The sequence below is a fragment of the Xiphophorus hellerii genome, chromosome 22, assembly GCF_003331165.1.
Source record: "Xiphophorus hellerii strain 12219 chromosome 22, Xiphophorus_hellerii-4.1, whole genome shotgun sequence".
Classification (NCBI taxonomy): Eukaryota; Metazoa; Chordata; class Actinopteri; order Cyprinodontiformes; family Poeciliidae; genus Xiphophorus; species Xiphophorus hellerii.
Genome location: NC_045693.1, coordinates 29,111,293 through 29,138,418, shown reverse-complemented (window position 1 = coordinate 29,138,418; position 27,126 = coordinate 29,111,293). Strand labels below are relative to the sequence as shown.

The following is a 27,126-nucleotide window of genomic DNA, read 5'->3' as shown; positions in this document are numbered from 1 at the left end:
ATCGGTTTTATAAGGCATTAAGCTTTATAAAAGATTTAATGCCTTTTATAAAAATATAAAAGGCATGAAACAATAAAAAAACAGCTTTCTTCTGTTTTACCTGAATGGGGGAAGCCTGAGATGGGCGGCATCATAGCTGTGGGAGGAGCTCCGTTGGCGATGGGTGGAGGAAGGGGCGGAGGAGCCGAAGAGACAAGAGGAGGAGACACCCCAACGGGAAGAGGAGGAAGAGGGAGCGGGGGCACAACTGGGAGGGGGGCTGGAATGGGAGTCGGAATGGGTGCCATAGGGGGCATGCCTGGGAGAAAACACAGCAGCTCATGTGATTACTTTAATGACAAAAAAAATATTTACACATAAATGTTAAAGTATTTGTTACCATAGCAAAGGTTGGAAGGAGAAAAAGACTACTACTAACCCTGAATTACATTTTTGTCTCTCTAAACATACAAACAATGAAAGGCAAAAACGTTGGGAAAATCGTCTGCTGGACCTGTGTCTTTGAGTGGGAAGATTTTATCCTATAACACACTGGCTGTATGACATTGACCAAGCTGTGAAATTTGTAACAAGCAGGAAAACTCAATGGCAATAGCCACTCTTCAAACCAAAGAGGGCAGCACAGGGATGGTTTTGGGCCAAACAAGTTGACTTTAAAATCTCACAATTTGCACAGTAAAGACTGAATTTATACAACTTATCTGCAATATTATACAACTTATCTGCAAATAAATATTGTTGGTTTAAGGGTTTAGTTAAATTATAAAAAGTAAAATCTTCCCATGTGCGTCTCACCAAAGCTGGCCTGTGGGGGTAAGGAAAGTGGCGGCGGCTGCTTCATGCTGGGAGGAAGCGTTGGTGGCAGAGGGTGACCCTGTAGCTTCAGTTTGATGAGTTTCATGGCAATAGAGAACTCGTGGATATCCATTCGGCCATCGCTGTTCATATCAGCCAAAGCCCTGCACATTCAGAGGAAACACAATTACTAAAACACAAACATGATAAAACTTCAAATCTCTTACAACTCGGGGTGGAAAAGAAAAACTAGAAAAAAAAGAACGAAATCTGCTAAGCTGCTAGCTAAAATCTGTTAGTATGCTTAACGATGTAAAAGATTCACTCCATCCAGAGTAAATAAATCCAGCAGAAAAATAAAGCAAAAGTTACTGAAGATTGAATGACTGCACTCAGATATTTTAACCTATTATAGAAGCTTTTAAAAGGGCATCATTATGTTTTTTCCAGGCACATGGTGCCATTTTATAGTACAATCAAGTAACTATGTTACATTCACTTGTTATAAAAAAGCTATCAAATATGACTTAAAAGAAATTTGACTTCATAATTTAATATCTTGAAATTGGGTCTCTGTCTCTTTAAGAAGCTCCTTTCTGAAACTCTGCCTTCAGGAAGTCATCACAACATGGCTGCTCTATTAACCCTTTTAGTTTTTAATCAGCGTTTCACTGAGAAGTAGTTCCAATAATGAGCTCAGCAGATGCCCAGTTCCACCAGGTGTTTGCTAATTGCTGCTGGCTAGTCTGAAGGATTTTTCAAACATACCTGAAAAATTCAAAGCAACACTCCAGATGTGTTTTTGATGAGGGAATGACATTATAACATGATTCTTTAATGATTCCAGTTCATAATGTTAGTCATTAGTGTAACTATTGTTTGTTAAATACACTGCCTGGCCAAAAAAAAAGTCACCACCAAAAAATGGTCACACTCTAATATTTTGTTGGACCGCCTTTAGCTTTGATTACAGCCCGCATTCGCTGTGGCATTGTTTCAATAAGCTTCTGCAGTGTCACAAGATTTATTTCCATCCAGTGTTGCATTAATCTTTCACCAAGATCTTGTATTGATGATGGGAGAGTCTGACCACTGCGCAAAGCCTTCTCCAGCACATCCCAAAGATTCTCAATGGGGTTAAGGTCTGGACTCTGTGGTGGCCAATCCATGTGTGAAAAAGATGTCTCATGCTCCCTGAACCACTCTTTCACAATGTGAGCCCCATGAATCCTGGCATTGTCATCTTGGAATATGCCCGTTCCATTTGGGAAGACAAAATCCATTGATGGAATAACCTGGTCATTCAGTATATTCAGGTAGTCAGCTGACCTCATTCTTTGGGCACACAATGTTGCTGAACCTAGACCTGACCAACTGCAGCAACCCCAGATCATAGCACTGCCCCCACAGGCTTGTACAGTAGGCACTAGGCATGATGGGTGCATCACTTCACCTGCCTCTCTTCTTACCCTGATGCGCCCATCACTCTGGAACAGGGTAAATCTGGACTCATCAGACCACATGACCCTCTTCCATTCCTCCAGAGTCCAATCTTTATGCTCCCTAGCAAACTGAAGCCTTTTTTTCTGGTTAGCCTTACTGATTAGAGGTTTTCTTACGGCTACACAGCTGTTCAATCCCAACCCCTTGAGTTCCCTTCGCATTGTGCGTGTGGAAATGCTTTTGCGTTCACAATTAAACATACTCCTGAGTTCTGCTGTTGTTTTTCTTCGATTTGATTTGAATAAACGTTTAAGTAATCGCCGATCACGATCATTCAGGATTTTTTTCCGACCACATTTCTTCCTGGAAGACGGTGGTTCCCCACCATCCTTCCAGTTTTTAATGATGCGTTGGACAGTTCTTAACCCAATTCTAGTAGTTTCTGCAATCTCCTTAGATGTTTTCTCTGCTTGATGCATGCTAATGATTTGACCCTTCTTAAACAGACTAACGTCTTTTCCACGACCACAGGATGTGTCTTATGCCATGGTTGTTTAAGAAATGAGGAGTTACTCATTGCATCAGCTGGGGTTAAATAACTTGTTGCCAGCTGAAAGATAATCGCCTATGCAGTACTTATCCAATAGGAGGCTTGGACCTATTTGCTTAGTTAAATCCAGGTGGCGACTTTTTTTTGGCCAGGCAGTGTATTACAACTGTAATATTGTAATATTACAGTAACTCTAAGAGCTGCTATTCTAAACAACCTTTGAAACAAGAAATTGATGATTTGATTTTGCGATTATCTGTCAAAGTGTTAGCTAAGAGCTTCCTTTGGGTTTCGTGACTCACCATATTTGGGCCAGGATGGGCGGGGGCAGCCCTGACTGAAGGAAAAAGTTTTTAGCCTGGTCACCTAACGGCAAACAGAAAGAAAATGTGAGACAAAAGCAAGCAAAAGAAGAAAAAAAACAAAATGATTCCTGTAAATCAGCTGGGAAATATCAGTAAAGGAGATTTACGATTTCTTTATGGCCTTATTTCAGCTCACAAATACACCTTCAAGACGTCCGAATGTGATGGACAGTTCGTTACCTGTTATGTAACCCCCAGCAGACAGAGCGAGGCCGTGAAACTGCTGATCATGTTTGGCTCTTTCATCCGGAGTGATCAGAAACACGTCTTGTCCTAACACACCCATACGACACACACACACGATTAGAGTCTGAGAGGGCAGGGCAATGCCAGTGAAAAGGCTGGAATGTGAGAAATGTGTGAGTCAGAAGTTTCAGTTCTTATTCAGTAAAATCAGATCTGCACTATAAAGACCAGACCTAGAAGCAGTGTTACACTGACCTGGTGTTGAAGGTTTTCCCCTCAATGACCAGCCTAACTATTAGTCTTAATGTTCCATACATCAGCCATTTAAATTAGATGCTACATTAGTCTCACACCAGGATTCAGCCACTTTAAATGCTTCCCTTAAACCCCGACTTCCTGTATAATTTTTCATTTCTAACCCACATGTTTAGAGATTCATGTTGAGTCAATTTTAGAAAACAAAAAAGGAAATGACTAACTTGTGTTCACATTCTACATCCAAAGCATTCAAACTATTTCTTCAAATGCTAATATGATTTAGCATCACTGGTTTTGTTACTCTAAGCCGACTCAGATGTGTTTTAAAGATGAATAGCGACTCTGTTCATGGTCAAACATATCAAACACAGAGGTTTAGAAATACTGCTCTGTCTGATTTCGTCCCAATCTGACTCTCCGAGCTAAAGTGAAAGACTAAACCTGGCAGAAGTTCAGGAAATATTTCAAAATCAGGAAATATGACACTACAAGTAGTTATGGCAAAGTCTATTACTTGCTCAGCATATTTTTTAAAATTCAGTCCTCATTTTTACCCCCTTATAGTGCCCCGGGTCATATTTACACACATACTGACCTGTGAAAGCAGTCGGGAACTGTGCCATGGTTCACTCAGTCTTCAGCAAATACACAACGCCTAGAACAACAAAACAAATTTTTTTTAAAAATTTAAAAATTTAAATGCAATTCCAACAATTCATTAGTACAAGGCAAGGGGCGGTATACGGGGTCAACGTATATTGAGATTTTAAAACATTCTAATTTCAAAACTATGGAAAATGTGGTAATGTCTTTGATACAGCTTAAAGTCCCTCTACCGAAATGTCAGAGAGGTGACCGGAGTTGTGATTTTTGCATAAGTCTATGTATCAAAATCAACAAATTTCCATGAATAAATGTTGTAAATAGCATTATTATTATTAAACTCATTTAATTATGTTTTCATATATGATCCTATCCGATCTGATCTACCTCAGTAAAGGCTAAAAATCAATTACTGTCTTCTTGTTTTCTGTCGTGAGAGAGGTTAGGCTGTCAGACACTCCCACCAGCTCACATCTGCACGTCTGCAGTTACTAACTTAGTTAGCATTCTGTTAAAAGTACCAAAAAGAATGAGGTGCTGATGCAGCTTTTAAACTCAGTCAGGAGAAATCCTTTTTTCAGCATCAGTGTAGAGTTCATTTTCCACTCGGATGTCTTTTTTCTGCTTCAGTTGGGAATTTCTCTTTAGTGCTCTTGCTTGTGTGTCGACAGAGCAGAAACCCTCTTTTTGTGCCACACTGCCTCATAGATGCTCACGCTCAAAACTACTCTGCTTCACATTCACAAATGCGGAATGATTTACATCTGACAGAAAGGTATGAGGACACAAGTTTACCACTGCTGGTCAAGGGATACCTCCATTAGAGCCTTTCTGTTGGACAAAGCAAAGACTAGAGACTTGAATATTTTGAACTAAAACCATGCTTCAACCCTTACAGTGCATCTGTTTAACCAGCTAATCAGTTCCAGGCTTGCCTTCTTCCACTCGAAGCAGAGCAGCAACGTTGCAACAGGCAGTGGCTTTTATTGAGTTTTACAAGGAAAACAACACTTAGCTAATGACAGCATTATCAGTTTGCCACTAATGGTGTCTAACTGAGCAATTTGAATTGCACAATTGTCATGACAACATGAGTGTGCGCAATATCACAAATCGCTTGAAAGGCTATCCCATATAACATTTGTATATCTCCTTATCCTAGCAATTCCATTGCCATTTCCGGACTCACATGGCATGTTATGGGGCGGGGTGGGAGAGAAGGTGACCGTTTCTTCTGGCCCTCTTGGGGGTGAATAGCGGGGTGTCTTTATGCTCCCCATTATCATCCGAGTGGCGGGACAAAGTAACCAAAGGAACTAGGTCAGAGAGATACAGAGCACCTCACACATAGGCTCCTGTTTTTTCTCAGCAACTGAGCAGCTGAGCAATGACAGGCCACCGCCTTACTGGGAAGAACTGGAGACAGGAGTAATCCTCCAATCACATAAAGCCTTTATTTACCAAACACCATTAAGAAAGTTGTGTAGTGCTCAAGTTTGTTAATTTTCACCAACAATGTTTTCAAAATCTAGTGAGAAGTCGAGCCAAATCTCTTTCCAAAGAACTGAGCTCCTTGTGGAACAACTTGACTTTTGTGTCAACTTTTACGCAATACCTGACAGAAGCATGAGCGATCATTTCTACTTATGCAGCAGTAGAGAAACTTAAAGATACGGAAATTACTCAGCAGAAAAGATGCTGAGATATTTATGCAAATTACTTTCAGAAGACAAAAGTAGAGTAAAAAAAGTTATGTTCATACTCTATATGCAAAATAAGGGAGTAGAAAAACACAGTGATGGATGAGAGACTTGAGACAAGGATTGGGTCTTAACTTCCTGCAGGATGAAGCAATGAAATGAGTTTCATCAAAGTATTTTGATGCACTGACGTGGTCTAGTCAAAGCCCATTTGTAGAAATGCTTAAAAATTGCTGTTTGTAGATGTTTTCTATCTGATCTGACAGAGCTTGCAGAGAAAAATTAGTCCCAATTGATTATATAATCGGCTTAGACTTTCTTTTAATGTACTGCTAAGGAACTACATGTATAAAATTATTTGCCATTTCGATGTGTCAAACAATTTGATAGTAAGAGCCCTGTCAACTTTAACACAAGATATATCTTAAGCTTTACAGGGTTTTCCCTGTAAAAGCGCTGAACAGGGAACGAGAACCAATCACACCACTGGCGCCTCTGCTTGATCTCTGAAGATTATGTTGGCACAGATCGCGCACGCCTCCTTTCACTCAAATTGGCTCACCTTTATGGATATTTATATCAACCCCCTGTGAGAACAGTTTCCTGGAGATTCTATCAAGGTATGAGCCAAGTTTAAAAGTCACCACTTTTGCTCTGCTAGCAAAGCTAAATGTGCGAACTTCAAATATAGCTCTGCATTTAGAGGTGTGCGTTGAGTGTGCAATGAGGATGATATATCTTTGTGAACAAAGCATTATGTATGGGGTCTGCGTTTAGGTCTCAACACACTGACTGTGTGTGTGCTGATAAAGTTTGAGTTCTCTGTCAGACTGTGCATTAGTGGACCAGTGGTTCAGCCCATGGAAGAGCTTTTGCCCTCGCCTTAAAGTCCCTAGTTTTATTTTTATTTCATTTTATTTTTTTGCTGTGACATGGTGCATCAAACTGTGCCATATCAAATGTTTTGTCTACTTAAAGTCAGCCAGAGATAATGTGCGTAGTCATGTGGAGATCTAAAAAACGTATCCCATAAAACTTGTGCAACCAAAACAGTGTCTGTGGCGCTTATTAAAGCTCAATAGACATGAAATGAAAGTGCTACTAATGCAACATAAATTAAATCTTCCCGTTTGTCCCTCTGAATCCAGCAGAGTTGCCAGGTGTTTGGGGCCCCAACCACCAGGCTTAGCAAGTTTTATGAGGGAAACCCTGAAATATAACGATTTGTCTGCTTTGGACGTGTTTGTCTTTTTCACTTGATGATTTATTGGATTTTATTTTTCTTTATTTTTAAATGATATGGCATTCCACCTCAATAGTATTCATTCAGCCGATGTGCTGCAAAATTTGGTTTTTAAGAAAATGGCCGCTAATCAAATGATCGACAAGATCAATCGACTTTATATTAACCCAATTGATAACTAGCATTCCTAGTCCCAACATCAAAAAATGCATAACATTCTTGTGGGTATATCACATGTGTACTAGAAGGCTTAATGCTCTGTTTCCCCTGAGCGCCTTGTATTTGTGGGATTAGTCTGTATAATTAGAGCAAAGGGATGTTACTGCATAGTAGGTCTGTTGTGTACACACAGTTGTCAGAACAGGACACAAAAGACGACTGTCCTTTCTCTCGCCCTGTTTATATTCTTCCCCCTCAATTATTCTTCATTTGTAATGAATTTAGACAAGTTAGGAACAAAACAATTGTTTTCTTGCTCTACTAAACTGAAATTCCTTAAAAACATCTCTCCAATAAGCAGGAGTGACAATCTGAAAAATGAATGGACAGGAAAAACAGCAAGCGATTTGGGGTCAAATATTACTGATGTATGATTAACACAAAATATATATATTAGCTTACACAGGATGTATTTGTTGATTGTTTCTTATACAAATGGCTTATTTATAACACTGCTGGTATATTAATACCTGCATCACCCACATTCAGTTTTTCACACTCAATACTCCGTTGCTCTGAGACAACGACACAAAGCGGTTCAATTCACCCCATGACCTGCTTCATCACCCATCCTCAGTTCCACAGGAAGCTGATGATGGCACTAAGGGTGTAACTGTTTCAGACAAAAAAGAAGAAAACGAGAGGAAGTGTGTGATCCAGACATGCACTGCCAGCACTTTTCATGACTCCCTCTCAGGCATCAAAACGACATTTTTGATCAGAAATAACCAAAATAAAAGCCAAAGAAAGTGTGCAGATTAAGATAAGGTATAGAAATACACTGGACGTCAAATGACGACTGACAAACACACATCGGGCTAATGACCTGACAGCAGCCATGACAGAGAAGCACAACTGCTTCATCTCAAGCAGAGTTCACACACAGCTGAATATCTTTGAAAACAAATACCTTTTTATGTAATTTGGCCTTCCAGCCACATGAAAACTCAGTTTAAAATCATTAAAAATTATTATTTATAAAAACTCAGACCAAAGTGGAGATTAGAGAAAACTCTGCATTTGTGTTTACAGGTGTACATGGAAAATTGAGATTTAGGGCCCCATGCATTACTTTTTGAAACAAATAATGCACTTATATATCAACATTGTCTAGTTTCAGGGTTTCCCTCAGTGTATCATAAGCCTGGCGAGTTACCAGCCTACACTTTGTTTATTTATTATAGTTTATTTTTCTACAGCAGTAACAATGTTAAAGAGTCTCTTAAATAACTTAAATGAATCGCAGTGGCAACATAATATGGTCAGTATGTGAACACATAGGGAGGTGTGTTTTTTTATTGACCAAAACTCTGCACCAATGCCTGCCTTTACAGGTCTAAACACCAACAACGTCAGTAAATAAAGTAACTTAGGATCAAACAACTGAACTCCTGGATGACTGCTCTAGAGCCCCTACCACTGGGCATAGCAAGTTTTCTGGGGAGAACCCTGAGTTTATATTATAATGTGCTGTTTAAAACAAGTTAAATTTATACATCTGTCCACACAAATAAACCTGTGGGGCTATGTTTAATACTTAACTGGGAGTGATAGGTGTTTAGGACAAATCTGACTGGCTGACATAGGTTTTAGCTTTGTGCTACACTGTGCCACCTCGGGCTTTGGCATGTTTAAAACACTCAGAGGCATTTGTGAAAGTTTGTATGAATGAAGACTTTTTTTTTTTGATTCATAATAAAGCAATCTGGATTGCTTCATCAAGGCTTCTATCTTCTAGTAACTGTTCTGCACTTTATAAGGGTGCAGAACAGCCATCGATGATTAGCAGCTTTGTGGCCAATCCTTGATCTTTAAAAAGCCTGATTTGACCACCGTTTCCAACCGATCTCACGGATTCTGATTTTGGCCGATGCCGATTTTTTTGGGTCGGAAACATTGCAAAAAGTTGGCAATAATGGTATAAGGCAAAAGGGGACAGAGGCTTATTTTCATAATTTTGTGGTGATAAATAAGATCAGTAGATAAAATTGGAATTAGTCACAAACATTATTGTTGTTGCAATTTTTAGCAGCAGTGTCTCAGTGATAGTCTCTTGATACCATGCAGCCCTGATTTAAGGGAAAACAAACATGTTTGTATATAAAATCCAATCATTTCAAGTGAGAATTTCCTATTAGAAAATAATTTTGATTTGAATCTAACTTAAAGAAATGTGAGAACTAATTATGCAATTCCAGATTTTTCTTTTCTCTCCTTTAAAAATTAAAAGGAAGAAATCATCAGCAAATGTGGATGTTTCAAGTTCCATGGAAAACACATTTATTATAGAATGTGCTACAGAATAACGAGCCAATTGTTGTCATGCTCTAGCACTATCAAATGATAACATCACGAAAAAGACACTTTGATCATTTCAGGCTTTATTCATGGATGTATGTAAAAAAAAAAAGGGATTAAAATCCAATAAATGTCAGTCAACTGCCTTGCCAAGCCCATCAGTGAAAAGTCAAAACAACCACAAGAAGTCAGATTTCAGGAGAACAAAGTAAAACCTACTTCAAAAAAAGATAAAGAAGAGCAACTGCCATGACTGCAGAACAACTTCAGTTAAGCAAGAATTAGGAAGGCATTGTTTAGAGAGTTTTCCCTTATTGGCCAAAAGATTTTTCTCATCTTTATACAGAGGAAAATACAAAATACCAGATTAAAAAACTGTGTTCTGTTATTTTCTTTAAATTTCTTTTTTTAAATTTTCCAACATTTTAAAATGTGTAGCTCTCTTTTCCAGTTTCTAATGGATATTTAGTGTGTAAAATGCAATTTCTGTATTTGGGCTTTTAATTTGTATTTCCTTCTTTACCACCAAACATCATGGTATGAAGCATGACTTCATACCAGTCATGCTGTGGTATGAAGTTCCCTTTTAAGCCAGGATGTGCGTGATGGGCTGTCACCAGCGATTGTGAAGATAGTTTATATCAATATTGCAACACTGCCAAGATGATAACCAAAAGCTGCTTTCAATCATAATTATACGGGATCCTTTGCCTTGGATGAAGTGCACTCTACGTGACTTATCTGAAAGTGGATGGATCACAGCAGTTATGGAAAACCTGTTATTGTGAACACAATAACAGAGTTTCTGCATGTTTCACCAGCTCAACATTAAAATATTGTAAGATCACCATGACAAAATTTAAGACATGTATCACAAAAGAAATGTACAAAAGAAAACCACAAATAAATCAATTGGATTTGCCAACAAAGTGAGTCAATGGTCAAGACAAACATCGTCCAGCCAACTGGTGATAAATTTGCACTAACCCATAACGGAGTAAAAAAGCTAGCAAATTATTAGCAGGTAGTTAGCAGTAGATACAACCGCCTTGAGTAACAGAACGCAGTGAATATATTTGTGTTCAACTAAAAGATTTGAGTAGCAGTAAAGTCCCACAAGAAAAATTAAAACCTCATAAAATATACGAGCTTAACTAGTCCTCAAGACCTGTGGATAAGGCTAACTTCTTTTTTCAATAAATTTCAGACATTTTAAGGCATTAATATTAGATACATGAATTTGAGACTTTTAAGGATGCTTTAAGGATTAATGAATAATATGAGTTACAAACTTCAATTCCATTTAATTTTCCTCCAGGATTTATAAGTATCTATGAACTAATCTGATATGAACAAGGGAGTTCAATCTCAGAAATTCTGGGAATATCTCCAGAGACTCCTCATGCTTCATTACACATAATAAAGATGCTTTACAAGTAATGTAAAGTATATTTGAGAACCACTTGAAAAGTCCTATATAAATCTGACGTCATTTCACTTTATTTCAAGAAAAGGTGCCAAGTGTGTTATAAATATAGTCTGAAAGCTATTCTCATCATATAATAGTTAAAGTAAGATGATGAAGAGCGTTTGAAATGAAATATTTTTTTCTTCATTTTGCAAAACAGTATTAACCATTGTAGCAACTGCTCCTCACACACGGTGTGACATTGCCTCTACTCTTAATATAAATAACGATGGCTGCTTATAGCAGGATGCGTATGAGCGTATTTTGAAAGCTAAGAGGAATGAGCTACAAAGTTCTAATCGGTGCATTTCTAATTTTGTGTGGCAATAGTTATAATTTTTAAAAAATATATATCAACAGCAATGCAGTGGTGAAGCAGTGCTTCACATTGTAAACTCTTTGTCCCACGTCTAGTTGATTGGGACCCTGTCACCCTGCCCCCCAACCTTCCACAGAACTGTCAGCATCCGCGTTACCATGGAGACCAGCTCTGACCGACTCCGCTTTGTAAGCCTCCTATCCCCCATGAACCCGATGAAGTTACACATCGGTGAGGCTTAAAGGGAGTGTACCCAGCTCTCTTGTGAGGGGGGAGCGTTTACAGTACCAGAACGGATTCTCGCCTCCTCTTTTCTATTCAGTTCGATTCACAAATGGTCTTAAACCCCTATAATAGCTTTTTTGGTTTTAAAAAGGTTTTCGGAGCTTTCTTTGGATTTGACAGCTGAGACTAACATCATTATTTATGTTTGCGAACGGAGGATTAGCACAGACAATATATCTTCTGAAAAAGTCCACACATTTTCCCTCTTAAATAGGGTAACGTGGTCAGTTTATGAGACTATTGGGACCGAGCATTATCGAGCCAGAGGTTAGCCATCAGTAACTCCGGTCAGTGTTAGGGGGGTCACAGAGGAGATGCAGTGATTTTACATTAGCATAGTGGCTAATTCCATGACTGTTAGCGCTTTACAATCTTGTTCTCGTCGTAACATATATATCAGGCACGACCTAAAACAGCGAATATGACAATTTAGCGTTTAAACTAATAAACTACGCCTTGTAGTAAAAGAGAAACTGGCCAACTGACCGTTATCGGTAGAATTAGCATGCAGGCTAAGCTCAGCCCGCTGAGGGACATTCTTTCACATCAGCCACTCTCTACAGTCTCTACTTACCTCATAGTTCAGCTTCCATCTTTAAAAGCTCTAGAAAGTAACTCTCTGTGTGTCTGTGTAACCATAAATTGTGTTGTATTCTCCCAAAATGCGGCGGTTTATCACCAAAAGCCTTTCCGGTGATTCTCCCGTGGTTCAGAAATCCCGACCGAGTGAGGGACAGCTGGAAAATGGGGTAACGCCATGCAAATATCGCGAGACTTCGTTGATTTTTGGTTTTTGGAAGGTATTAAGCAATATCGCGAGAGCCTTGACTTCGCCTGTGCCATATGAATATGGTAAAACAAGGGGATTAGAAGCGCTCCTTAAGTCCGTTGTTTCCTAAACAAAACCCAGAAAAATATCCTTTTTATGGATACAGAAACAAAATAATTTTTTTAAAAAGGCTTGGTAAGTTTTAGTTTATTTTCGGTCTAATAAGAAACCGAAAATGTTGATTGACGGATTTCTATTCTAGCTGCAATGTGAATTTTTATGTATGTAGTAGCACATATGACGTACCGTGTTATACAGAAAACGCCGAATTAGATTATTCTGTGTAAATTCGCAAATTTATTAACTGACACTTGGAATAAAAAATGGAGAGAATTTAATAATTGGACTTGTAATTGTACTATTACAATTACAGCACATTGGTCACATTCACCATTGATCAGTTATTGAAAGCATTTGATTTCCTGTGTCTGGTGAGTACAAATATATTCATAATGTTGAGGTAGTGTGGTTGAAGTTAGTCCATCTTCTGATTCACACATATGATGATCTGCAGCCAAATGTCACTTGTATTTATTAAGTTGGGGTGGAAATTGTCTGTCTTTACTATGCACATTATGGAAAGGCTCGAAATGTATAAAAATAAATAGTTCTACAGTTTCAAAACGGCGGGAAATATTTTTGAAGTTTATTAATAGCTTATTAAAGGTTCCTGGAAGTTTAAAATGCATCAATAAATTGTACTTGTGGCGTTCTCCTGTAGAGGGCGGTGTTGTCATTGCTTTAGTTTGCCACCGCAATAGAAGAAGAGATCAGCTGATCAAATCAAACAGGACCTGATAAACAGCAACTGTGTTTTCTTCTTCTGATTTAGATAAAGCTGGAGGATTTTGGTCGACGTTTCTGTTCATGAATTAAATTCGGGGCGACATGAAAGGTTTATACGGCCGAGCTGCAGAGGGCGACGCTGAGCCCAAGTTTGTAATTCAGGAAACGGTGAGTTGGGCTTTAAATTCATACATTATTAATAATCCAGACCTCAGCGCACTAAAAAGCTCTGGTTGTTCCTGTTCCTTCCCTGGTTTAATACACCTGGATCCAGTGATGGCTCGTTAGAAGGCCTAAGAACGTTGACATGTTGAAAAGGTTGTTGGTACCAGAAGGGAGAGAACTAAAACTTGCAGGATTCCGGCCCTCGAGGACCGACTTTGGGCGCCCCTGTTCTAACCTATGTTCCTGGTGGTGGGAGCATCATGGTGTGGGGTTGTTTTGCATTTGGGTGAAAAATTATATTAAACGAAAAAGCTAAACAATCAAAACAAATATTACTGGCACATTTGCTGAGAAAGTTAAATGCAAATTATTCAATTAAGACTGTAAAATTTCTAAAACTAGCATTTGTTATTTTACCAATATTTAAACTCATTAGCTGATTGATACTAGAAGCTTGTCAATGGCTATTGCAACTTGATGAGGAAAATTAAACCAAATACTACTGTGGGGTGTATGTATATTTTTCACTGTATAAAGTCACTATAAATTGAAGTTATGGCTCCTAATTTATTTTTAATTTTAGTACAATTCTGCTTGTGGCAGTATTATTTTTACATAATTTAATCTGTAAGAAGAAAGAAAAAGGTTGATATCCCCAAATTAAGTTTTACAGCCCTGGTGAGTGTATGTAGACTTCACACTGTCACTGTAGGATAAACAGGTATCTTATTATTGTCTGATCACAACAAGCATCTTTAACTGGGATGTTTCTGTTTTTCTCCAGACTCTCCCAGATGTTTTAGGCAGCCATCAGGTCAGAATGAAGGTCAAAGCATGTGGACTCAGCCCTCTAGACTTCAAGGTAAAAAAAAAAAAAATCTAATTATAAAGTATTGGATGAGAAGCTACTTTTTAAAAAACGTTTTGTGGAAACTTGCTTGTTGATAAATGTTTGTTCTCTCCAAGTGCACACAACTCCAAACCAGACTGCACCCCTTGCTGAGAGCAAGGAATGCATTTTAAATGTTATTGTGTTTTGGGATCATAGTTTGCCAAAGAAAAATAGGGGGAACAAAACATAAGAATGATTCTGTCGTGATTTGCTGTATCAGTGGTGGAGGATAGATGCAGTGGACCCAGATTGTAGAGTAATTGATGGTTTTAATGGTGATCATGTTGAACAGAGGTCCAGGCAGCACAAGTGAGCAATGAGGCAAGGAAACTCAGACACTGGAACAGGACACACAACTAGAGACTCACAACATATGACAAGGATCTGGCAGGGAGCAGGTGACACAGGTGGGGTTAAATACGCAAGGAGTTATCAGCGTAATGAGGGACAACTGGGAACAATCAAGGGGTGGCCGTGGCAACACAGAGACTCAATAAACTGAGAAAAACACCAAATCCAAATCCTCACAGATCCATTCCGACTTCATTCACTGAAATACAGTGAAAAGTGGTTGATCCCATAAAGATTTCTGTTTTTACTATTTTTTGTTATACTTAAATGTTTCTAATCATAAAACAAATGTTAATATTGAGTAAATATTAGCTGAACAAATACAAAAAACAATTTTGAAATTATTTCATTCATCAATTAGGAGAAAGATGAAAAATAAGTGACACTGCTTGGTATTCCTTTGGTGCCTAACAGATGTCAATTACTTTGTTTTTCTACATTTTTTTGTTATTACTCTTTGCCCATTAATGACTGAATTAATCAGCAGTAAAGTAACTTATCTGTCTCCCTCAAGTTGATTCAGGAAGTGGGGATCCAGAGGGATTTCATTCCTGTTGGCAGAGAGGTGGCAGGCGTCGTCCTTCAAGGTATCAAACTGTGTTTACTGAGCAAATCTTACATTATACACAAACACACACATATGTGTGATCTGAGGGAGCTTTCTGTCCACGAATTGAACTGCTCAGTCTGTGTTTTTTTTCCTCCATAGTTGGACCCAAAGTGACCTTCTTTCAGCCAGAGGACGAGGTTGTAGGTGAGAAATGCTTTTAAATGAAACTTGGCCTGTTAAAGTTGGGTGAGGAATAAAAGGGAAAATGATAGCATATGATTTTTTAATACTTTATTTAGGACAAAATGCACACTTTTGTTTTTCTATTGTTTGTTTATAATGTTACTATGTTATTTGTCCATCATCTGTCCAAGGTTTTAACAAAAATAATTAAATGGGAGTAAAACCATGTTAGCGGATCGGTGATACTGGCCCTGTATTCACTTCATATCGAATTGGATCTAAAATGTGCAGTATTGTACATCACTACAGATTTGAATTCAAAGTAATGCGGTTTGGTCAGGGGTTAACTGCGTTAAAAGGGAATCAAAAGCAGATTATATGGAAATTCAAGTATTTGACTCCTCCCACATTTAGCTCCTACCCAAAGTCTGCACTGCAGCTGGTTTAGCTAAACCAGCTGTTTTATTCTCAATAAACCTATAAAAATAACATTTATTTATGTAAATGTTTAAATAGATAATTGAAAAAATTAAATACTTTAATTCATAATGATTCTGTGTCATCTGAATATTTGTGATGCCTTTGTAGAAGATTGCTGCGGCTCCAGTTCTTCTTGTTGAGGATTCAGTTTTCCACAAATCTTTTTAATGTTCAGCTTATATACTTTAGTTTTTAGACATTGTTATCGCTTATGGTTCTATTTTTATTATTAATACTTAACACCTTGGATGGAGTAGCCTGTCAACTAATAAGCAATTTTCCCATGGGGATCAATAAAGCATATTCTATTCTAAAAACAAAATAGGCCATTTTACATTTTGGTTTTAGTTTCCTGTGTAGTGTTGTCGTTTTTGTTTTTTGAGTTTACTTTTTAGTCATAATTTTTCCTCCTTTCATTTTCCAGGAGTTCTTCCTCTGGACTCACCTTGTTCTGGACTCTGTGAAGTCATTGACATAGATGAGTACTATATAGGTAAATGCACCAATGAACTTTTTTTTAAACTTTAAATCTGCTTTAAGCAGTCAGAAGAACACAAGAGGAGGTCAGCTTATACATGAATTGCCAAATTGTTCTCTTGGCTGCGTTCAAAGGCGGTGGGATAAATGGATGTTATGAAACTGTTCCTCGTCTGTCTTTCATTGGCACTCTTGGTGCTTTAAAATCTAAAGTGAAGCTCAGCTGGCGGTTTGACAGAAGACTGAAAGCACCTCGAGTCCAAAGACTCCATCCAGTCTGAGACATCAGATATTATAACCCAAGCACTTCCAGATAGAGTACCTGAGAAAGGGTGTCTGTAAATGGAACATTTATTATTAAGGAAATTCTACCTGTTATAGACATCCAGAAATCCTGCTTGTCATAAAACAGTACCTTGCAAGCTATTAGCATGCTTTGAACTTTTTCACATTGTGTCACATTACAACTAAAACTTCAGTGCTTTTTTATTTGGATTTTATGTGATAGACCAACATAAATTACTGCATTACTATCAAATGCATATGGATAAGGACACTCAGACACTTCTGAATCAGTGGTGGGCACACTTCTGCTAATGAGCAGTGTAGGTGAAGCTAATTTATTTGTTTAGTGCTTTTGCTAATTTTGAAAATGTTTAGCACACTAAACTTCCCCTAAATATTTTTTTCTGAATAAATTCTAAAGTGCTTGGTTGTTTTACAAACTTTGAGTTGAGATAAGCTGGACATCAGTGTTTACGTTTTGGATATCGTCTGTTAAGAATTTTTCAAGTAGTCATTCATTCTCATACTTTGAAACACTTTAGCGTTGGTGTTCGCTAAATACTGTGTTGGTATAGTGCTTTAACATTAGCTTCTGCTAATTACTGCACTGGTATAGTTTTAACCCAGCTTTCACTGAATACCATGTTTGTTTAGCACTGTTGCACTAGCTTCTGTTTGTTGGCATAGAGCTTTAGGGTTAGTACAACTAATTTTTATGGTTAATAGTTTATGGTTAGCAGAACTTAACTCTTTAGTTAGCAGTGATCACTACTGCCCTAATTAAAAATTGTTGCTTTCAGAAGCCACCAAAGTGGTAAATAGAGTCCAATTTAATCTTTGTATAAATCCAGCTATTCTGTGAAAGCCTGAAAAGTTTGTTAGAGAACAGCATTATGAAGACCAAGGAACAAATCTCAATCCAATATTCAAAACTGGAAAGAGTATGTGTGTATGTCACCATGCAGTGCCAGTCCAAGGCCCACCAGAGGGCCCCAAAAGCACCAAACTAACATGATAAAATGTATGTATATGTTTAAAATAACATTTATAATACAAACTAATTGGTATGACACAGGGCAATCAGCTGATATTACTTTCACATAGTTAAAACTTTATGACACAGTTAAATACCACTCTGCATTTCAAAATCCACATTTATTTTTTTCAGTTTGGTACTCCTGCAAGGTAAAATCAATAACCAAAATAGCACCAATATGATGTAAACTAATTACAAATGCTAATGATAGCTGGTATGTTACATACATAGAGTAGCTCAGGACTGATAAAGCATCTGGTGTTAACATGATGTAACCATGCATTATTTTCCTTCCACTTTAAAATGATCTGCTTTCTCGTGTTCAGCCACAAAAAATTCCTAATATGATTGAGTATGTAAAAAAGAAAAAAAGTTTAAGGGATGTGAGTACCTTAGCAAAGCATGGTAAAAACTGCATATTTTTGTTTGTTCTCTGCAGTTCAAAAGCCAGAGAAGCTCAGCTCTTTGTGTGCGGCGGGAGCTCTGCGTGACGGCGTCTGTGCCTACACTGCCCTACACACACACGCCCGCATGGCAGCTGGACACACACTCCTGGTGATGGATGGGTCCAGCGTATGTATAGTCAGTCTGAGGATGACCTGCGTTGTTGGGGCGATATGGTTTAGTAACGGTCTCATCTCCTGTAATTGTGAAGTCTTTTGGCCTCATGTGCGTCCAGCTGGCCTGTTACCACGGAGTCAAGGTTCTCACCACGTCACACTCGCCGCAGAAACAGGCCTTCCTGGAGCAGCTTCGGCCCAGCGTAGGTTTGTATCCCCCACCGCGTTGACGACCGCACCTCCTGTCGCTGTCAACTGCTGATTTTCCTCCTTCACTTCCAAGCTGTGTATTTGCTTCCTTCAGTTCTTTTCTCTCCTTCATATTTTCCTTAGGCATTCAAGATCCTTTAGTAGGTGAGATAATTTTTCTGTCTTTTGCTTTAAAACCCTACAAGTACATCTCAAAGCATTAGAATTTTGTAAAATAGTTCAATAGTTTTTCTTTATTTTTAGAAAGTTAAACTTTTATGTTAACATAGACTTATTACACACTGAGTGAAATGTTTCAGTCTGTTATTTAATGTAATTTTGATGTTTGCTGCAGTTATCCCTGCTGCTGATGCTTCTTTTCCTACCAAACCTTTTCCTTCCACTTAACTTTCCATGAATATGCTTAGTTACAGAACTGTGTGACTATCCAGCTTCTTTGGCATTGACATTGATCAAGCCAACAATTAGGATAATTTATAATGATATTATAATGTATTATATTATATTATGTATTATAATGTAATGATAATTTACAAAAGCATCTAAAAAGCTTTTGTAAATTATCATTATGTAACATTACAATTTTCCAAAACAATGAATTTGGAGTTTTTGTTTTTCTAAGTCATCAAAATTATGTCAAATAAAGGCTTGAAATGATTTACTTTATATCAAATTTGTGTTTCATTTTCTGAAATGAGGAACAAAAATATTGCCGGTTTTCAGAATATCCAAATGTTTCTCAGATGTACCTGTATGCCTGCTTCTCTACTGGATTGCTCATGTCTGACAAAACTAATGGTGTGCCTTTTGTTCATGTCTTCTGACACATTAACTTGTTTTATTTTCAACAAGTTAGTTGTTGAAAATGCCTAATATGTATTTTATGTATGAAGCCCAGAGATGAAAATAGTGCTAAATGTAAATTTTACTGCCACCATGTGGAGAGAATCGCATATTGTATGCAGGTAAACTTTTATAGCCAAAAGTTTCTTATTCTTTTTTTATTGCCTGTTTTTGCTTTTTTCATACTTAAATTAACTATAATCTAACAATAATGCAGGAAAATGGATGCAAACGTTATCAAAACATTGGTGTCAAAATGTTTGGGTATAGAGAATTCTGAACTGTAGAATCAGCCAGAGTGGTTCAGTGTTTTATGCGGTTCTGTTTTTGTTCATACAGCCAGAGTCATTCCGGTGCATAACGGATCATCGGACCTGCTGTCGGTGGTTCTGGAGGAGACGGGAGGACTGGGAGTGGATATAGTTGTGGATTCTGGAGGTGAACTGAAAATTCTCTTCAGGATGACCATGTCTTTGTTTAAAATATGATTTTAATAATGAAACATAGGCCTTTTTTCTTTAAAGTTTGTCTCCACGGAGACGAAGAGGAGGAGGATAAGAAATTACTCCCCCATAAGCATGACATCATCAGTGTGCTCGGAGTGGGAGGGCACTGGGTCACCTCCCACAAAAACCTGCAGGTAACAGGTTTACTGTCAAATCCAGGCAGCTCTTGTTAGTTTAGACTTTAAAGTTCTACATAAACATGTTAGTTATGAAATGTTTGTTCTGTCTGCAGTTGGATCCTCCAGACTGCAGGTTACTACATTTAAAATCTGCCTCTGTGTCTTTCCTCAACCCTGAGGTCTGGACGACCTCATCGGCTCAGCAAGGACGGTACCTCCGTATCCTGTCCTCACATCTACAGCCTCTACTCATCATCTGCATTCATCTCATAACTATTTAGAGCTTTTAATGATTCATTTGAACCATTCTCTTATAATAATACATCAAAATTATATAGAAATTTACAAGGAATAGTAGTTGAAACTTAAGGGGATTATGATGGATAGGCCAGCTTTGAGTAATGATTTGAAGGTAGGTAGAGAGTCAGAGTTCCTGATGTTTAGAGGAGGAGTTCCAATGGGGTGGGGAGGTGGGATATACTGCAGGTCTTGCAGATGCATACAGGGAAGTCCATGAAGGACGTTACTGCTATTGCTGTTGTTGAATCTTGAAGTTATTAAGAAGTGGCCAAGTATCTGAGTGGTGGAGTGAGGGAGAGGAAGATCGTAGTAGGGGTTTTGGACTGGTAATAAGTAGTTCTGTTTTGTTGCTGTTGAGCTTTAGAAAATTAGTGTCCATTCAGAGTTTGATATCAGTCAGGCAGTTGGTGATGATGGCTAGAGTAATGGATTTGGTGGAGATGTAGACGTGTGTGTCATTGGCATAAGACCATGTTGGTGGATAATGTGTCCAAGGGGTAGTATATAAAGAATGAAGAGAAGGTGGCAGAGTACTGAACATTAGGGAACACTGTGGATAATGGAGGCAGAGTGTGACCTGCAGGTCACAGTGAAAGGATTGTACAACAACCAACCTCAGGCCACGTTTACACAAGACCGCTGCCTGAAAGATGGCTGTTTTTGGATGTTGATTGGGGAAAAGACAACCTTAGATAGCGCTGTGATTTTAGCATGTCATCGAACACACATGCGCTTTTGACCCTTAGTTTCCACCTCACTAGCTTCCTCTTCATTGCAAACACTAACTCGCATTCCTTATCAGAAATTGTGCTGACCTGAACAGGATTAAATAACACAACGCTTTTCGCCAATGTTTTTTCTTTATATCTGCTCATGCTTGCATGCTAGTATGTACGCTTTCATACCTTTGCAGGGGGTATTATAGAAAGTTTAACCCGTTAAAGTTAAAAACAATAATTAGCTTCACAAGTTTGATTTTATTGTGGATTTTATCTAAAAAGCTAGGTCCTGTTTGAGAAAAAAAAAAAGCAAAAAGATTGAATTTCTCGTGAAAGCATTCCACCCTCAGAAAGCTGTTCAACTGAATTCTTAAAGGCCAAAAATTAATAATTAGCATATGTAAACTTCTGACTTGGGCTGTACATAAAGTCTTTAACAGGTGTTCTTAGATATTCTAAAAGACATTATGGAGAAGATGTCAGCTGGAGTTCTCAGGTAACTTTGAAAAACATGCCATTTGTGTGTTTTATCCCGATATATAAAATATCAGAAAACATTGACTGATGTTCAACATAATCACATCTGGCTTCTCTTCCCTGCAGACCTCAGATGGAGGACGCTGTTCCTCTCTATGAAGCCACAGTTGCCATGGAGACTGTCCAGCGTCATCCCAAGAAAAAGGCTGTCGTTCAGCTCTAGGCGGGAAAAAACCCCTCATTCAGTTCTGGGTCCAAATTTTTTACCTACTTCACAGTGGGAATGAAGATTCCAAGAAAGAAATGCATCTTTTGTTCTGGATATTTGTTTAAACTATGTTGGTAACATAATAAGATTGCATGTGAAAAATTAGAGGCGGTAATGTCTACTGTAGGAAAATTTTTGTTTACGTTCTTTCAAAAAATTTTATTTAAAAAATGTTTGAGGCATATGAATACTTTTGAAAGGCACTTTCGAAGAATTTCTGATGTCTTGTGATGGAGGTCCACAGATGGAGGCTGATGTTTCTTCTTCAGGGTGCACCGTTAAATTGGCCCATATATCATTCATTTTGGGAGATTGGCGATCGGCCGATTTCTACATGAGAAACTGATCGTATCCACAAAACCAAACACTTAGTGCCTGATTTTCAGACTTTTAGCAACTTTTCAGCCAAATCAGAATTGGCAGGTCAGGATTTTGTAAAGATCGGTGATCGTCCAGAAAACTGCAATTGGTGCACCACTATTTCTTATAATCTTTGGATCAAACCGGCACTTTTAATGTCTTTTTAGCAGTTTTGTGGGCAGGAAGAAGTATGATACAGCAGCTGTGTGAACAGAAGACCGGTAAGGTGTCAGCTCATCAGCTCCAACGTTTGCTTTGCATGAGGACGTCTCTTTTTCTAGAGTTACAGAGTCTTTCAGAGCTGTAACACAGCTCTCCAAGATCCTCCTCTCTTCCTGGCGCAGTTCCCTCACCACCTCCAGCTGCTCCCTGACTGGCCCCCCACACTGACCCAGAAGCTGGGAGATCTAAACACAGAAAGATAAAACATTTCAGTCCCATTTTTATTCCAGGAAATACATTGATATGTGTTTATTTGCACCTTATCCAGAGCTATGTGTGTATCTTTCAGCAGCTGTTGACATAACGTCCTGGCTGTCTGGCTGCTTCTCACTTCTGTCTTTTCATCAACAACCTGACCGAGCAGCGCTGACCTCCATAGGTGGCTGAAAAACACAAATATAACCAAAACTTATCACACAAGCTGGGTCAAGAAGAAAGCTGATCAACTGTGATTGAAAGACCACATTTGTTTTGACAGATTTTCTGTAGGTTCCATCAACTCAAATTTAAGATTTTTTAAGACTGTTATGAATGAAAATTAAGACTTATGTTGCAAAAAAGCTAGCTAGCTATCACTTACCCATGGTAGAGGCAAAACATCCAGGTAGCTTTTTTACCCATGACCTATGCAGGAAAGCCAGATAGTGTCTTGCTTCTATCACTGGCAAGTGAAACCTAGCTATCACTTACCTTTGCTAACTATAAATATATAGCAAAGGTATATTAGCAGCTAGTTACCAGTAGCTGCAACCACTTTGAGTCACAGAAAGCAATGGAGATGTCTGTGAGTGACTCAAACGTTCAACAGAAAAGTCCAAAGGAAAAAACATCTACATAGTATATGTAAGACTACGCCATAATCAGAAGTCTTACATTTTATTAGCATATTTAAGGCCAAATTCATTTCTAAAAATTAGTTTATGATATTTCAAGGCATTAATTTTAGATACATAAATTTAAGACTTTTTAGGAATGCACCAACACCCTGTGGGATGAAGTTTGTTTGGCAGATGAAAAGGTCATCATACTACAGTGTTTGTGGCAGAGACAGCAGTCTGAGAGCCACCATCAGCCTCCAACTGGGACCTTCACTGGACACGGTGAGATTCCTGTCAGGAAGGACGAGAAATAAATGAAAGTTTGTTAAATAAAAAAAATATAGTTTTAATATCTGCTTCTTCAAAGTTTACTGTCTAAATAGGTTATTTAGGGTTCAGTATTATTGTTTCTGTGCAAAATTTAATATTTTTGTTTACATTTGTTTAGTTTGGCAATATTTAATCTAAAACCGTAACAGTGCTGCTCCACCCACTTTGGTGGAATTCTTTAAAAAAATTGTCAGAGTCGGTGTTTTGCTTTCATAGGAGGGTGAGTTACAGTTTTTTCATGGAACAATGTAAACCAGTTAAACAAGTCAATGTAGCCATGAAACATGGAAACGTTTATGGCACAGACTTACTCAAGGAAATGATTCTCTCTGAGGAACTTCATCTTCTGATCCAAACTCTTCTCACCTCTTAAAATGTCACACAGTAAGTCTGAGGAACCACAGTAAAAGATTAGCATTTTTAGGATGTTGCGCAAAATTTATCCCATTAAGAACTTTTACTTTAATTATATGTATTAAGATATTATAACATTGTCTTAGCAGACTACAAAACTAGTAGAGGTGCACCGATTGTACTTTTCCAACTGATCACTTACCTTTTGGCCAATACTGATGTTTTTGTCTACAAAGTCACTAAATATAGCAAAAAAATCCCTCAGTAGTTGATTTTCAGATACTTGCAGAGGTTGATAAGATCAGTGGTTGTGATGGGTTTGATTGGCAAGTATTAGCTGATCACCCAAAATTTAAGAAATCAAGGTTGATTTATTGGTGCACCCCGATACAAAACCTATTACTTTGACTACACCTTTGACTACACCCAGACCTTCTACTGATGTTTACGACTTACCTGGTTCCACATACACGACGCTATGTGGATTATTCATGGCAACGAATCCGTACTCCAAAAGCAGGCGCTGGTTGTCATGGGAACCATAGTTAATGAATGCCTGCTCATAGCGCAGTGTACCACAGACACTCCTGATTTCATAGCATTTTGTCTGTTCATTAAAACCCGCTTTGACCTGGTGGGAAAAGATGATATAAACCCAACAATGAATATGGTTCAGATGGAAAACGAGTATCGACATGAAATCAAAAGTGATTCATGTTGAAAATGTCTGCGTTACCTGGACATCAGGGCGGTGGTTGAGGAGGTCCAGGAAGGGAGCTAAAGCGTAAGTATCAGGTCCAGATAGGAAGCAGCTGGATGGCCGGGACATGAAGACAGAGCGCGTGTTTACGCTGCACCACGCCCACCTGAAGGAGCCACAACAGCTGAAATAGCAGACTGAACCAGGTTTGGTGACCATCAGTGTGTTTGTGTACCTCAGAGCTTCATAAGTCAGCACATCTTCTGTGGGTCGGCTCAGAACTGGCTGCAGAGTCCTGTACAGATCAACAAACACAGATGTTTGCAAAACCCCTGATACTCCTTTAACTGTCACATTTTAACACGCTACAACTACAGACACCAATGTATTTTACTGGGATGTCATGTATAGACCAACACACACTGCGAAATCAAGCATCCCAAAGTTGAACAGAAAACGAAGCTCAACTCACCTGAAAAACTCCTGATTGGAGGAGTGCATCTCACGCACCGCCTCCCTCTGCTCTAAGCCCCGCCTCCTCACGCCGGCCGGCAGGACGTCTACCACCTCGTCTGAGAAATATGCGGGGCAGGCATAAGAGCTGGGCAGCACGTTGATGTACGGGAACCAATCAGAGGCCTCCCCACGCTGGCGCTCACACACCAGGAAAACACAAAGCGCCGAGAGAGGAGAAAGGAGGGGTTTCCAACTACAGACAAGATAAAGATTCAAACTGCAAATAAAATCCCCCCATTTATGACAAAGTTAGCAATATTGCATCTTTACCTCTTGATGTACTCTCCCAGGTAGCTACTGAGAACGGTGGAAGTTGTGAGTAGACAGGATTCTGGCAGAGAAACAACCAGCTCCCCTGGCTGATGAGCAACATTTTAATTGTGTCAGTTTTGGTCCTCCACACTAATCAGCTGATTTTTGAAGGCAACTGTTTGTTTAGGAGGCTGAAGAAAAAGAAGTCATGTATCGTTTTTCTTCTACTTGACAATTAGAACATATTTCGTCTCAGTCTATCTTCAAAAACACCCCATCTTAAGGTTGTACCATGAAAACATGTGAAATTGTTCTAGACTATTTAAATAGGAAGGAAATTATAGTATTACAAACATATTAAAATAGTACCATTATAGTTTGGAGAGTCTGCAGTCCTCTGCCTGTGTCTGAATGAAAACAATGAAAACAAACACACACTGTCAGGTTGCATCATTGTAAACAACAGGTAAATACATTTCTGAAGCTCTCCTTTTAATATGTAAAATAAAATAAAACTTCATCCAACAGCCAGGAGTACCAGAGAACAGAACAGGCTGCAGCAGCGTTGAGCTGAATCCTCTCCGGTGGAGAAACCTCATCAGCCTGATGTACTGCGGCTGATGACTTAGAGAGACTGGAACATCAGAGGGAAATGAAGAGTGTTTCTGTTTCTGTGATGAATCAGTTTACTGCAGTGACTCTTTTCCTACCTGAACGGACGGATTGTTCACGTTTCCGTTTCCTCTTTCTCACAGTTCTTCCAGCTCTACCACTGCGACCTTTCATGGCTTCCACCAGCTCAAGTGAAGAATAAGCATGATAATTACATTTTAAACTTACACTAAAGTTCATCATATTTTAAAAGAGTTAAAAAGTCTCTCACTTTCCCGTCTGACAGGTCAGTGTGCAGACAGAGAATGAATGCGACTCAGAACCAAATAACAAAACTGTCCTGCTAAATGTAATGCTACCAAACATTATTTGTTGTCATTCGTTAGATCTACCGGCTATATTACTGTCCTTTATTTACGTTGCTGGACTTAGACCTGACCAGCTCAAACCACCCATATAGTAACACTGCCATTAAAGGATTGTCTGGCAGAAATCCAACATGGCTGCCCCCCAACACGCTCTGAACAGAGAGGATAATGCGAGCTGGTTTTGACCATTACTGTATGTACTCTTTCAGATTAGCATCATATTTAAGAAATCTTCTCTTATTATATAAACCGAGGTTGTTTTATTCACTTCATGTAAAGGCAACATTCTTTCTAGGACGAAATAATGAGAATTATGATGTGTTTATTTACATCACTTTTCAAATGTTCCAGGGATTAGACTTACTTTCGGATTACTCTTAACAATTACATTTATTTTTTCTGCCTTTGGGTCTATTATAGGGATGGTATGCTTCATTAGTCTGCGCTAATATTTAATGTGACTAGATTAAGTCGTATGCTATGTCCATGTTAAGCTATGAGACACAAAAACAGCACCACATATAATTGGAGCTCAAATTTCTAAATGAAAACCGTCTCAGTTTGTGTTGGTTTATAACATATCATACGGACACTAACAGCTACTGTTCATAAATGCAGTTAAATTAATTGAGTTTTCATTAATAAAACACTTACTGGTCAAGAAACAATGTTGGACTTTCTATCCATGCTTTGCTAGGTTCTTTGCATGTTTATTTTTCCGGGTATGCGTGGTAAAGCTGCGCAGTACTGCTGGCCGCCATCAGCGCCGACACACGGTTAAAATGCGCATGCTCACGCGCTTCGGACCGAACAGAACGCAAAAACG

At 38.6% G+C, this 27,126-nt stretch overlaps 3 protein-coding genes across 7 annotated transcripts in view; 1 reads left to right on the top strand and 2 right to left on the bottom strand.

Moving 5' to 3' along the window:
* The window catches only part of itsn1 (intersectin 1 (SH3 domain protein)), a 61,558-nt gene extending 49,080 nt beyond the window's left edge, over positions 1-12,478 (bottom strand). The window contains 6 exon segments of the mRNA XM_032554133.1: positions 101-298; positions 796-959; positions 3,091-3,154; positions 3,334-3,426; positions 4,193-4,252; positions 12,307-12,478. Coding sequence (XP_032410024.1) covers positions 101-298; positions 796-959; positions 3,091-3,154; positions 3,334-3,426; positions 4,193-4,220 — 547 coding nt within the window. The 5' untranslated portion in view covers positions 4,221-4,252; positions 12,307-12,478.
* An 838-nt stretch (positions 12,479-13,316) lies between these two features.
* On the top strand, positions 13,317-21,726 carry cryzl1 (crystallin, zeta (quinone reductase)-like 1). Of its 3 annotated transcripts, XM_032553177.1 has the most exons (13): positions 13,317-13,515; positions 14,297-14,374; positions 15,270-15,342; positions 15,465-15,509; positions 16,393-16,461; positions 18,206-18,339; positions 18,422-18,533; positions 18,660-18,680; positions 19,719-19,817; positions 19,904-20,019; positions 20,118-20,223; positions 21,474-21,519; positions 21,627-21,726. In XM_032553177.1, the coding sequence occupies exons 1-13, from the start codon at positions 13,450-13,452 to the stop codon at positions 21,721-21,723; spliced, it is 1,062 nt and encodes a 353-aa protein (XP_032409068.1). In that variant the 5' UTR covers positions 13,317-13,449; the 3' UTR covers positions 21,724-21,726. The 3 variants fall into 3 exon arrangements, with proteins under 3 accessions (XP_032409068.1, XP_032409070.1, XP_032409069.1); XM_032553179.1 differs by lacking the exon at positions 14,297-14,374; XM_032553178.1 differs by lacking the exon at positions 18,660-18,680.
* Positions 21,727-21,936: 210 nt separating this feature from the next.
* setd4 (SET domain containing 4) lies at positions 21,937-27,074 on the bottom strand. Of its 3 annotated transcripts, none has more exons than XM_032553176.1 (13): positions 26,955-27,074; positions 26,031-26,118; positions 25,859-25,954; positions 25,690-25,727; positions 25,339-25,427; positions 25,025-25,261; positions 24,788-24,847; positions 24,589-24,718; positions 24,309-24,375; positions 23,810-23,888; positions 23,379-23,459; positions 22,610-22,733; positions 21,937-22,535 (listed from the first exon to the last, which is right to left on the bottom strand). In XM_032553176.1, the coding sequence occupies exons 2-13, from the start codon at positions 26,104-26,106 to the stop codon at positions 22,281-22,283; spliced, it is 1,332 nt and encodes a 443-aa protein (XP_032409067.1). In that variant the 5' UTR covers positions 26,107-26,118; positions 26,955-27,074; the 3' UTR covers positions 21,937-22,280. The 3 variants fall into 3 exon arrangements, with proteins under 3 accessions (XP_032409067.1, XP_032409065.1, XP_032409066.1); XM_032553174.1 differs by having other exon boundaries at positions 24,309-24,483; positions 26,955-27,073; XM_032553175.1 differs by having other exon boundaries at positions 24,309-24,483; positions 26,031-26,115; positions 26,955-27,058.
* Between the last annotated feature and the right edge of the window lie 52 nt (positions 27,075-27,126).

Excerpts from the sequence above, each read along its gene's own strand:
- setd4 (XM_032553174.1), bottom strand. The coding sequence starts at position 26,106 with ATGAAAGGTCGCAGTGGTAGAGCTGGAAGAACTGTGAGAAAGAGGAAA. Across the intron at positions 25,262-25,338 it reads CTGGGAGAGTACATCAAGAG|TTGGAAACCCCTCCTTTCTC; the intron begins GTAAAGATGCAA and ends TCTTGTCTGTAG. Across the intron at positions 23,460-23,809 it reads AGAGAGAATCATTTCCTTGA|GAATCTCACCGTGTCCAGTG; the intron begins GTAAGTCTGTGC and ends CCTTCCTGACAG.
- cryzl1 (XM_032553177.1), top strand. The coding sequence starts at position 13,450 with ATGAAAGGTTTATACGGCCGAGCTGCAGAGGGCGACGCTGAGCCCAAG. Across the intron at positions 18,534-18,659 it reads GCAGCTTCGGCCCAGCGTAG|GCATTCAAGATCCTTTAGTA; the intron begins GTTTGTATCCCC and ends TATTTTCCTTAG. Across the intron at positions 20,224-21,473 it reads TCAGCAAGGACGGTACCTCC|ATATTCTAAAAGACATTATG; the intron begins GTATCCTGTCCT and ends AGGTGTTCTTAG.